The sequence below is a fragment of the Silurus meridionalis genome, chromosome 7, assembly GCF_014805685.1.
Source record: "Silurus meridionalis isolate SWU-2019-XX chromosome 7, ASM1480568v1, whole genome shotgun sequence".
NCBI classification, from domain to species: Eukaryota; Metazoa; Chordata; class Actinopteri; order Siluriformes; family Siluridae; genus Silurus; species Silurus meridionalis.
In genome coordinates, this window is record NC_060890.1 from 10,619,155 (window position 1) to 10,632,943 (window position 13,789).

General features: G+C 37.1%; 1 protein-coding gene across 1 annotated transcript; it reads right to left on the reverse strand.

Moving 5' to 3' along the window:
- Nucleotides 1-1,497: 1,497 nt before the first annotated feature.
- On the reverse strand, nt 1,498-11,710 carry LOC124388835 (eukaryotic translation initiation factor 2-alpha kinase 1-like). The gene is given in 14 exon segments (XM_046853900.1): nt 1,498-1,847; nt 3,557-3,586; nt 3,588-3,791; nt 3,943-4,022; nt 4,231-4,327; nt 4,883-4,936; nt 4,969-4,994; nt 9,108-9,213; nt 9,305-9,436; nt 9,495-9,559; nt 9,642-9,699; nt 10,544-10,624; nt 10,714-10,807; nt 11,496-11,710. Coding segments are annotated over 14 exon segments (1,227 nt in total). The 5' UTR covers nt 11,579-11,710; the 3' UTR covers nt 1,498-1,730.
- Between the last annotated feature and the right edge of the window lie 2,079 nt (nt 11,711-13,789).

Genomic DNA, 13,789 nt, shown 5'->3' on the forward strand with positions numbered 1-13,789 from the left:
GAACCTGGGACACCCTGATACAAACTCTTAAGATCGGATCTGTCAGTGTGTGTGTGTGTGTGTGTGTGTGTGTGCGCGCGCGCACGTGACAGGATAAGATGAGCGCGGAGAGACGGAGGGATGCGCTGGAGTAAAGTGGAATGAAAGTAGGAGCAAGGCAGAATACATGTGTGTGATTAAGAAGGAGGAGAGTAGAGTGTGGTAAAGAAGTAAAGGTGGTGAAGGCTAATGCACAATTTAGCGTGTAAGTGAAAAAACAACACTCAAATAATACATATACTATTTACATTGTAAGATATTATATAGTAACAGGTAATTCTCTTCACATTTCTGGTTAACTATTTTGGAGGGGGGAAATGCCTTCCTGGCTCAAAGCAACGGCTTATAAATCTGGATCATCAGATCATTCAGAAAAAAATACATTATATTTAATACCCAGACAGAGAGACCGAGACCAATACACACGATTAGCGACGACCTTGAGTGCGCGTGTGTACGATCACATAGAAGCACCTCTCAGCAGATTTACATTACAACAAATACAAAAAAAAACTTTCCTTAAAGACTGTCCTTTCTTTAAAGATGAAATTACGGTAAAGGATGAATGTACTTGGCATAATAATTATGGAAAGCAGTGTTTATACCATCGGCAAACGTTACCTAGTTAGCGTCTTAGCATCGCGCTACAAAACATTTATAAAAAACAAACTTTTTCCAAAGTATCTAAACTCAGTTTTAGCACACACAAGAAACGTAGTAGAATACCATGGAAAAAAATTTTTTTTTTAACTAAAAACACTGATAATACGAAAATTAGGCTATTAAACACATTCAGCTATTATTCGTCGCTCCTTACCTTACTCGCTTGATCCGGAAATATCCGGAAATCTCCGAGGCAACGGGTATACCAAAGAGTACCTTACGCTCATTGGTGCTTTAGGAAGGCAATTGATCCACCAATCAGGATGCATTACATTACGTCACCAATTGGGCGGGGCTCTCAAAATTACAGTAGCTCTCAATGTAGCATTTTTCAAAAAACGCACGACCATATAAACGCTACATCCATACGTGTGTGTGTATATATATATATATATATATATATATATATATATATATATATATATATATATATATATATATATATATTCAAATGAGCGTGATTTAGGCAGGATAATACATTTCAGGTATTCATTAACTTTAATGCACTTTTGCAGGGGCAACCAGACACCTGTTGTCACCTTTGTTAATATTTTTGGTTTGTTTACATTTTGTTTCCATGTTTATTTAAAAATGTTGCCAATTAGGTTTCATAGATTAATTAGAGCCAATGACTACATTGGCATCTACCAAGCACAATACATGTCCTTCTATTAAAAATAAATAAAAATGTTTTAACCTTGTGTACAGGTAATGTGGTCACACTAGCCCTAAGCTCAGGAAATGTAACATATGCACAACAACAATAAAAAAAAAAAAAAAAAAAAAAAACATCCATTGCAGAAATATAAATGCTTTAATATTTTAATGACAAAAGAAAAACGTGAAACTTTGCCCAGAAATCTATGTGGTCTGAGTCCCTCTGATAACTATTCAGATGAACAGTAATGTATTTGTCTTTATAAACCCTGGCAAAGTTGACTTCATGCATAGGAACTTGTCACAAAAATAAATAAAACTATACACATAATATGTCAAAGTGTCACATTGTAAAGTATCGTCAGTAGTTATTATAGTGATGCTTTCTCTGGTCCATCCTTTGTGGTTTGTAGTTCACTGATCTGTCTTCTGAGCTGACTGATTTTCTCTGCTTGCTCAGAAACCCTCTGTTGTAACTTGTAGGTTACCTAGAAATTGACAAATATTATATGATTAATAAAAATGTTATCTTAATTCTTAGCACACTGTTAAAAGCCCCCCACCCCCCATCTAAATACATTTTTATATACAATTTAATATAAAGTAAATGTACACCTACAAACATGGGATAATAATAAATGACTCAATCTTTTTCCATTTAAATGATCATTGCTTAATTGTTACTGATAATTCTCTTCTTTGGGGGGATTTTGTAGAAACTAACCAACTACCACTTTACAGTCAATTTTGCCATCCCCAAAACTATTAAGTATAATTATTCTTACTATTAATCTCAACAATGCTTAAACACAATCCTGTTTTCTCTCTGCTTTCTATCCTGTAATAACTAACACAATAGAATTTTAAAATGTGCTTAATCTATGCTACAATATGGAAGAAATAACAGTTAATATCTGTTCAGTGTCAGTGCAGCAGATTAAACAATTAGGATAGACAAACACACACAAAATAAAACCCCCACACATACACATACATTATACACATGAAAATATCCTTACAGTCTGTCAAATCTCTTCATAAAACATTTGCATTTTAACAAGAAACTTGGTATTCATAAAAATCTACCGTAGTTTACAGAAAAGAAACATTCATATTTTTGTCGAAATCTTGTAAATGTAGACATAAGAAGATTAAATTTTGTGATCTGTTGCATGACTTTAAATCTTATTATCTGACAGTCATTGCATGTTTATACATGAAATACATCATGAAGTTTAAATTGCACATCTATTTCATTTCAGGAAACCATGTAGTGTCATATTAATAACTTAAAATAAAGCAATCTAAAAACAAATCCAAACAAAATAAGTCATATCCTCAAAGCATTCAGGATTTAACCACTAAGAATTTCACTGGACTCGTCGTACCTGCCGCTAACTTGACCTTGACAAATTATTTTACAGTGATCAGTTGTGGACAGTAATGAAGTACTTGAGTAGCTCTGTTGTGTATCTGTACTTAACTAATACACAACAGTATTAGTATTTTTATTTGGGGAGACTTTAACTTTACTACATTTTAAAGTCAAATATCTTATTTTTACTTTTGCTAATTAAGTTGTTTCTTTTTATTTGAGTGGATAAAAACTGGTTAAACTAGCAGCAATCCACCAATCGGTCGTACCTCAACTACACAGCCAAAAACAGAACTAAGAAAAAAAGACTAAACCCGTATAACAAAACAAACATTAAAGAAAAAACAAGAACATAGCAGCTTGCCCTGCAACATGCTGGTGCCAAACTCTGTTTTTTAATTAGATTTGATACATGGGGCCTTATTTGCACATTGTTTTTGGTAAGCTGAAAAGAAGGTTTTGGGTTCCTGATCATTTTTGTAGATATCAATCAGTGTTTGACTTATAAATATTATTCTATTAATAGATTGGGTTAGGGTTAATATAAATGATAATAGGAAACATTATAACCATAGTAAATCATAGTACTTTGGATACTTAAGTACATTTGTGGGCAAATACTTTTGTACTTTTAATCAAGTGAAAGTTTAAAGTGATTAACTGAAGTAATATTTTACAGTGTATCTCTTCTATATCTCAAGCACATGCTTTGTGCACTTCGTTCACCACTGACACTGGTGAGGCAAACTGCAATAAAACACTGTCAGATTGAAAATGATTAGCCTATGTGCCAAATTTAAATGTAAATCATGTCACATGTACTTGGTCTTTGTTGTTAAAGAGATCACAGTAGCAGGAGCTGGGATGCATTTGGTCGCTTTGAGGGGTCCAGGATGGTCAGCAGCTTTATTTTTTTGATCAGGACTAGCCAGTTCTTATACAGGTCATCTGGAACCATTCCCTTTCTCAGGTCTCTGAGTGTTTGCACACGTTCCATCTCAGTCCCAAATGACTGGAACAACTCGACAGCAATCACTCCGACACTATACATATCTGACTGTAAACACAAAGGAAAAATACTTTGAGATAAGTTCAGAAAAATCACTCAAACTCTGTGTCTATTATCAGGTAATTCAATTAGCTGCTCTATATAACTGTTCATACTACTGTTCTATTTTAGTTTATAAATACTGAGTAGATTTAATTACCTTTGAGTCATAATGAGAGCCCTGTAGCTGTTCTGGAGAAGCATAAACAATAGTGCCCACTCCTGTAGTGTGAGAAGACACTGAAAAACAACATATTTCTAAACTCAGGATTTGATACAAAAGTTGAAATGCATCCAACAACATAATGCTAACTACTACAGGATCTTTAGATAAATAAGCTTGCATAGTTTAATAATATGGTGTAGCATGATGGTGTAATGTGGGCCTTTGTCAACATCCTGGAATCATAAATCTCATCTGCGTTTCCACATATGTGAGAACCGGAACACTCTTCGTTTTCATTCATCACAATATCCGTACAAGACAAGCTGAAGTCACCTATTTTTACAAGGCACTCATGGCCATGCAGGAAAATGTTCCTTGGCTATAAGCAAAAGCAATACACATTTCAAGACAATGTTTTTTGCTGCACAAGCACAAGTTTTCTTGAAAAACTAAATACGGTCGCTTGCAGTTCTCTTTCATTTCTAAACACCAACATAGAACACATCAAATAATTATCAAATCTGTACAGGACGTCTGCCCAAATATAATAGAAAAGGCCAGGATCATCAGCTTTATTAAACACCTTGAGATTGAAGCAATCTTTAAAAGATTAATTAAACTTTTTTTATTATGTTAAATAAATGTAGTCTGTAGTGTTTTTTCCTGAATATATAGAAATCTATTGCATTGTTCAAAAGATTTCAAAGATAAAACATGATTACAGATTCTGTTTCTGTTCTGATAAGAAGTTAATTCTCAAGATTTGATCTATGGTTCATACACAACATGTAGCAATACATGCACAAATCAGTCAGAACACTACATGAGAGAAACATTCCCTTTTAATGTCACATATCATTTCCTAATCGCACAGCAACCAGTTTTATTGATTATTTATGATTTATATCTTTCGAAAAAATTTGTACAATCCCACCTTAAGGTCTCTGTGCATAATTCCACGGGAGTGAATGTACTCAACCCCTTCAAGTATTCATTTTAAGATGTCAAATGCTTGTCGAGAGTCAAAAGGACAGGAAGGAAGGAACCTGCAAATAAAGAAACTGTAACCAGCGTGCATTTATATTCACAGAGACTGATGTTGTATATGTATGTATAGGTGCATATAGGTAAATTAGAAGATCATTAAAAAAAAAAAAAAACTTGTATATTATATAGATCCATCACACAGACTGATATATTTCAAGTGTTTATTTATTTAATTTTGATGATTATGGCTTACAGCTAATGAAAACCCAAAATTCAGTATTTCAGAAAATTAGAACATTGTGAAAAAGTTCAATATTGGAGACTCGTGGTGTCACATTCTAATCAGCTAATTAAATCAAAATACCTGCAAAGGTTTCCTGAGCCTTTAATTAGCAACTCAGTCTGTTACATGCTACACAATAATGGGGAAGACTGCTGACTCCAGACGATCATTGACACCCTACACATGGAGGGTAAGACACAAAAGGTTATTGCTACAAACGCTGAGGGTTCATAGAGCGCTGCATCCAAGCACATTAATGGAAAGTTGAATAGAAGAAAAAATGTGGTAGAAAAAGGTGAAAGAAAGCCTATTCAAGAATTTGGGGAGATTCACAAAAAGTGGACTGCAGCTGGACTCAGTGCTACAAGAGCCACCACGCACAGACGTATCATGTTCAAGAAACCAGTCTGAGATGATTCGCGCTTTATGATATGGCGCGTTATCCTGCTGGAAGTAGCCATCAGAAGATGGGTACACTGTGGTCATAAAGGGATGGACATGGTCAGCAACAATACTCGGGTAGGCTGTGGCATTGACACGATGCTCAATTGGTACTAATGGGCCCAAAGTGTGCCAAGAAAATATCCCCCACATCATTACACCACCACCACCAGCCTGAACCGTTGATACAAGGCAGGATGGATCCATGCTTTCATGTTGTTGATGCCAAATTCTGACCCTACCATCCGAATGTCGCAGCAGATATCGAGACTCATCAGACCAGGCAACGTTTTTCCAATCTTCTATTGTCCAATTTTGGTGAGCCTGTGCGAATTGTAGGATCAGTTTCCTGTTCTTAGCTGTCAGGGGTGGCACCCGGTGTGGTCTTCTGCTGCTGTAGCCCATCCGCCTCAAGGTTTGACGTGTTGTGTGTTCAGAGATGCTCTTCTGCATACCTCGATTGTAACGAGTGGTTATTTGAGTTACTGTTGCCTTTCTATCAGCTCAAACCAGTCTGGCCATTCTCGTCTGACCTCTGGCATCAACAAGGCATTTGCGCCCACAGAACTGCCGCTCACTGGATATTTTCTCGTTTTCGGACCATTCTCTGTAAACCCTAGAGATGGTTGTGCATGAAAATCCCAGTAGATCAGCAGTTTCTGAAATACTCAGACCAGCCCGTCTGGCAGCAACAACCATGCCACGTTCAAAGTCACTTAAATCACCTTTCATCCCTATTCTGACGCTCGGTTTGAACTGCAGCAGATCGTCTTGACCATGTCTCATAGAAAACAACAAAAACAATCCCAGGTTCCTTTTCAGTACTGTAGCTAAACTAACTACAAATCAGGGCTCTGAAAATTGTGTTCCATCACAGTTTAGTAGTGAGGACTTTATGAATTTCTTCACTGAAAAAATAGATAACATTAGAAAAACAATTGTGGCAGTTCAACCTCTGACACCCTCTCCTGAGACAGTGTTACCTTCAACTCCACAACTCCATTGTTTTACATGTATAGGACAGGAAGAGCTGTATAATGTTATTGCCAAAGCTAAATCGACAACATGTCAGTTAGATCCAATTCCTACTAAATTACTGAAGGAAGTGTTATATACAACTGGTGAACCTCTTGTGAATATTATTAACTCTTCACTATCGTTAGGACGTGTCCCTAAATCCCTCAAGTTCTATCGAATTACAGACCAATTTCAAATCTCCCATTAATGTCTAAGATTTTAGAAAAGATTGTCGCTGCCAAGTTATGTTCCTACCTGCAAGAGAACAATATCTTTGAAGAATTTCAGTCAGGTTTTAGGCCCCATCATAGCACAGAAACTGCTCTAGTTAAAATCACTAATGACCTGTTTTTAGCTTCAGACCAAGGCTTCATCTCGCTGTTGGTTCTACTAGATCTTAGTGCTGCATTCGACACTATAGACCATGATCTCCTCCTAGATCGCTTACAAAATTACATCGGCATTCAGGGACAGGCATTAAGCTGGTTTAAATCCTACCTGTCCGATCGTTACCATTTCGTAGATTTAAATGGAGAGCTATCCAGGCTAATGCAAGTAAATTATGGCGTGCCGCAAGGTTCAGTTCTAGGACCCCTGCTTTTCACAATAAACATGCTTCCGTTAGGAAATATTATTAGAAGGCATGGAATTAGCTTCCATTGTTATGCTGATGATACTCAGCTATATATCTCATCTAAACCAGGTGATACAGCTCAATTAACTCGGATAACTGAGTGTGTTAAGGAAATCTCAACCTGCGTTTAGACGGATGTTCTGTAACCACTAGTTCAACGGTAAAAGACCTGGGAGTTATTTTAGACAGCAACTTATCTTTCAAATATCATATCAACCAAGTTACAAAAACAGCCTTCTTTCACCTTAGAAATATTTCTAAGTTAAGAAACATGTTGTCTATATTCGATGCAAAGAAGCTCGTCCATGCGTTTATGACCTCCAGAATAGACTACTGTAATGCATTACTAGGTGGATGTCCTGCGTCATTAATAAACAAGCTTCAGTTAGTCCAGAATGCAGCAGCCAGAGTTCTTACAAGGTCAAGAAAATATGATCACATAACCCCAATCCTATCGTCCCTACATTGGCTTCCTGTTAAGTTTCGAATAAACTACAAACTATTACTTCTCACTTATAAAGCACTAAATGGTTTGGCTCCCATGTATCTATCCAGTCTTTTAACACGCTACAATCTGCCACGCTCCCTGAGATCTCAAAACTCTGGGCTTCTAGTAGTTCGTAGAATAGCAAAGTCCACTAAAGGTGGTAAAGCATTTTCACATTTAGCTCCTAAACTCTGGAACAGTCTTCCTGACAGTGTTCGGGGCTCAGACACACTCACCCAGTTTAAGTGTAGATTAAAAACATATCTTTTTAGCAAAGCCTACACATAACACACATCACATATCAAAACCTTGTGCTCCAGAACATCTGATCACATGCACATTATCAACTTGTGCTGTTAATATCATGAACAGCAGCTACGCTAATTCCTCTCCACTGCTTCTATTTCTCTCCCCATCCCGAGACACCCTGAGGTTTGGCCAGCTCCAGTCACCTCCGACCTTGTGATGATTACGGACCTTTGAAGAAGTAGATGCCGAACTCGCAAACATCCCGAACCATCTAGAGAGGTACCAGTGCCATTTGGATCCCGCTACATGTGTGGAGTTTGACATTGGACCTCCTGGAGTGTTTAAAGGCTCTGGCATGGAGAAGCTGATGCTGGATCTGTGATGATCACAAATGCTGAGCTTATAAAACTAGGAGCTACTAACCATATAGACTGTATAAGACTGCAGAAAGAACATCACTTATAATCTTATACTCCAGTAATCATGTTAGTTCTCACTCTCCAGTGTTCTGTATTGTTGAAAGATTTATGATCAAACTCTTGATGTCACCCAAATGAGGATGGGTTCCCCTTTTGAGTCTGGTTTCTCTCAAGGTTTCTTCCTCATAACATCTAAGGGAGTTTTTCCTTGCCACAGTCGCCATGGCTTGCTCATCAGGGACAAATTCACACCATTCATCTTAACTGTTGATTTGTGAAAAGCTGCTTTGAGACAATGTCTGTTGTGAAAAGCGCTATACAAATAAACTTGACTTGACTTGACATGTCTACATGCCTAAATGCATCGAGTTGCTGCCATGTGATTGGCTGATTCGAAATTTGCGTTAACTTACAGTTGGACAGGTGTACCCAATAAAGTGGCCGGTGAGTGTATATCGGTCTGTGTGTGATGAATCTATATAATATACAAGTTTCACTTTTTGTATTGAATTACTAAAAATAAATAAACTTTTGAATGATATTCTAATTTATTGAGATGCACCTGTATATGTGCAGGGACATGACCACCATCAGTAATACAGAGCAAGTAGAATATGCCAATAAATAAAGCATTAAATGTACCTGTTGACAGATCTAGTTTTTGTGTAGCATTCCGTTCCTGAATCCAGTCTTTTAATGAACGCTCACACAGCTGCATTTGGATGTAAAGCATTAAATGGTACTGAACCTGTAGAATGGACAAACATACATGAATAAATGAAAGCATTACTCAATACATTTTCCCCCCAGCATTGCTTAGAAGTTGATAAAGGACATACATCCTTTGAATGGTTTTCAGCACACAGCTGACTGCTCATATCAGCATACGACTCGTCTAAAACTGTTGAACTTTCCCATTGAAGTGCAGGACAGGTCTCCCCTAAGAGCTCGGCTCGTTTGTTATCGGAGAGCTTAGAATATTATTTGAGCTATTTTTAAGCACGTTTGTAGGTGCTTAAAACGCTTTTTTGTCTGTTGAACAGTTAGAGTTTTCAAAAACGATGAAGGATCCACTGGTGCTCTCCTCAGCAATTCTGTAAAAAAAACTCAATGAATTACACTGTGGTAGGCATGATTATCTGCTCCATTAAAAAAAAAAAGTAGGAATGATCCAACCTTTCTGTCTGTGATGATGATTCAGAAGCTGGTATAGCAGGCAGAGAGGTAGGTGAATCTGGAAGCAATTCATTATTAGTAAATACACAACAGTAAGTTCTAGTTTAGTAGTTATGCATATAGTGCCTATATTATTTATAACCACCCTGGGCCATTTCATTGAGTGAATCACTCTGCTTGTCTGCGTTTACCATGTAAAATTCCACTTTCTAGTTCAAAAACATTTATTAGAGTACAATTAGAAACATCAGTGATATAAAAGTCATTGGTGATGTTTCTAAAATATCAATGCTAGAAAGCATCTTTAATTGGCATGTACTAAACAGCATGATGTAGCAACATAAAAAAAGCTATCTTTGTGTAAAGAGTAGCCTCTTCGAGATTTGTATCCAAAAGAAACAGAACATTGGTCATACTGTGTCTCAAATGATTCTACCATTGTCACGACTATGAGTGCTTTAGACACTAATAAATGTCCATGGCCGAATCACAGCTGTGTCTTATTTACTCTACAATAATGTACACTCTAATGAATGCTAATGAATATGCACATATGGAGAACAACATCAGTGCAGATTATAATGAGATGTTAATAATGTAATAATTACATCATTTACATAATTATAATAATTTAAGGAAACACTTGAACTACTTTAAATAGGCCAGGGCAAACATGTATGGTTAAAATTTAGATTTTGTCACACTATTCAAGAGGTAAGGGAAAGTGACAGATGAGCAAAGAAGTCAGAAATAAAGGTTTCTTTCCTTACAAGAGGAAAGTAAGACAGGTAAGATTAAAGTTAATGTAAGTGATGTACTATTCACTGAAGGCTGCACATGCTCCATCCATGCAGTGTGATATCCAACAATGTTTAGATGCTGAAGACTGGACATCGGCCTACCTTCATAAAGTCATACTTCGTCACATTCTTGATCAGGATCTTTTTCACAGAGTAGTCCTGTCCATCCAACTTGTTTTTCACCTAAATAAAGAGTAAAATATATCACTAAAGTGTAAAAAGATTAGTAAATTGAATTTGAAAGCAAAATACAGTGTCATAGATTGCCACACCTTGAAGACTTTTCCATATGTTCCTCTGCCTAGCGGTGAGATTTCATCAAATTCACTGAGGTAGCGAGAGGTATGGAAAAGACCATCTTTTGTTCTAAAATATAAAGAATACTAAAAAATCTACAGAATAGGCATATAAAGTAAAACGGCCTACAGTTCTAATCACTTCTGTATATTGTGTATTCTCTTTACAAAACTGCATGTAATTGTAGATTCGTGTTAAATACATAATACAAATGACAAAATTATTAATACACCGGATTTTTTTTTTTTTGTTTTGTTTTTTTCCACATGTGGTTTGAGGCACACAATTGTGTAGGATGTCTTTGGTTGAAGTAGATTTACATTTTCCCTTCACTTGCACTGGGAGACCAAAAACTGTTCTAGAAGGACAGTGCTCCTGTGCACAACGTTAGCTCCATTAAGATAAGTTTTATATGGGATGGAGTGAAAGATCTGGAGCAGCCTGCTATAGAGCTCTGACCTCAACCCTATTAAACACCTCTGGGATTAATTGGTGTGCTGACTGCACCTCAGGCCTCCTCACCCTACATCAGATCCTGACTTTACTATTGCTCTTGAATAAGCACAAATCTCCACAAGCAGACTCAACTCCAAAATCTAGTAGAACATCTTCCATAACTTTTAAAAATAGTCCCATTGCACAGCGGTACAGCGCTTCCAGCATTCCTGCTACTTCTGGAAAATATCATGAAAGTCTTCTTTTCTAATCGTGTCAGGAGTATTTGCGCTGGATCTCTGGAATGTTTCAAAACCCTGACCTTTGAGCCAGATCTTCATCTTCGGAAAGAAGGCGAAGTCCGTAGGAGATAAATCTGCCGAGTAGGGAGGTTGCGGAAATCATGTTGTTTCCGGTGAAGAGAGCTCGGTGACAAATTGTGCACGTGGTCAGAATAACAGGAGTGGTAACGCATGTGGTAGAATAGCACCATTTGCACAGCTCCTGGTGTACACAGGAGGATGTCTTTCTTTACACTGACTTATGCATGTCGTGCTCTCTGTGACTGCATGCAGCATTGTGCTGCCATTTCTTGGCGTGTCACAAACTAATCTTGAAATGTTGTGATACCTAGTAGCATTGTCTAAAGTCTGAAATAATGAGAGGCCTTTAAATAAGTATTATTTGTCATATATACACTACAGTATAGTGAGATTCTTTCTTAATATATCCCAGCTTGTTAGGAAACAGGCCAGAGCGTGTTGTCTATCATGTTGTATCATGGCTGATGATACAACATATATATATATATATATATCAACCATTTTAGTATATCTTCTTAACAAATAATAGTATAGAAATTGCAGCTTTTATAACAGTATAGGTTTACTGTCCTCTGAAAATGTCTCAAATTGCAGCCATTATTGTCAAAGTGGCTGGCAACAAAAGTGAGTACACCCTAAGTAATAACATCTGAACATCATTTAACCATTCAAAGCCGTCTTATTCATCATGTTCATGTTTTTGTCTCCTTGACAGGACCATACAAATTTGTGCATCTTGTATTAGAGCAGGAGCACATTTATTCACTACGATATAAAAAGAAATTATAAATTCCAGTGGAAAAATAAGTTTTAATCACTAAACATTTGTTGAAAGTCTCAAATCAAGCACCAAAAAAATGCCATGATGCACAATTAAAACCATCCATGTTTGGGGTCCTGATGATTTACGTAATTTAAAACACCATAATTACTTTAAAACATTTATAAGAATATTTAGTCTTTATGCTCTACGTTGAGTACGGTTTCACTAATAATAAACATACATTTGCATTAAGTCCATACCCATGTTGATTAGAGTATTAAAAACTTGAAAAGTATTAATTTAAGGTACATTTTAAACAGATAAAAATGTGTGCATAAGGTGTTTTGTCGGACGTTTCTGTATCCAAGCCCACTGTCATACCTGCGTTTGAGTCTTTTATTTCTTCAGGTTTTTTATCACTAAGCGCCGATTGGGTAAAGCATCCAGTTACGGTTCTGAGAGACACTGGTGCTGCTTAGTCCTTCATTTTAGAAAGTGCGCTACCCTTTTCCGAAGTTTCCTACTCCTATTCAGGACATTGAGCTCTCTGTGATCCGCGTACCACTGCATCATGTATGCTTGGAGACTGAGAACTTTCCAGGTCACGAAATGGTGGCAGTTCGTTGACCAATCTTTGTGAAAGAGGACTTGTGAAATCCTGATATAGCTATTCAGTATCCTTCTGTATTTCTGGCCTGTGTATAAACATGTGCCCAGCAGAAGCTAGGTGATATTATAGATTTGTCTGAAACGTTTTTGTGTCAGTAGAAACAAGTTGTGGATAAAGTCACTCATTGAATTAGTGACCCAAAAATCGGATTTGTCCCTAGGACCTTGTTTTGACTCTTTGATTCGTATCTCAGAATTTACTAATGCTCAATCTGGTTATTTTTTAGAACACGGTGTGTTTAATACAAAAAAGGTGTCTAAATGCTGCCGATAGTTGGTGGAAGGTCTTTCAAGTGGTGAGTCCATGTTCCCTACTTGTTCGAGCGATGCAGATCACAGGCTCATCACCCCCGTTGTTACTGACACACTTCCACGTTGGTAAAAATTATTTTGTTTTATGTTCTTTTGGATGATGTTGTGAACCTATGTGGTATGTTTACACTTGTGTGAGTGGGTATTACAACCTGCAGTATTTTACGGGTTGTATTGTATTGTACCTGTACGCGGTGCGTGGTTTGTGTGCAGGTGCCATCCCAATACTCCAGTCAAGGCCTCCCCTGCACTCCAGTCAACTAAAATCGCACCCACTTGTGTTTACCTGTTACTGACCTACGCCCGTTCTGACTCCGAGTTTGCCCTGTCCTGCTTAAAGTTGATTAGCTTACTGTAAATACACACTGTATTATACATTTGTAAATATATGTACATTTTTGTTGTTTTGTTCACCGGGAGTAGGGGTGTGGCTGCCATTTCTGTTGGGTGTATGTTTCTGCCCAATTTTTGGTGAGGGAGTTAGAGAAGTGAAGAGAATTTTTGGTTTGTTTGTAGGTGATTTAGTGTTTGTAAAAAGAGTGTTTTTTT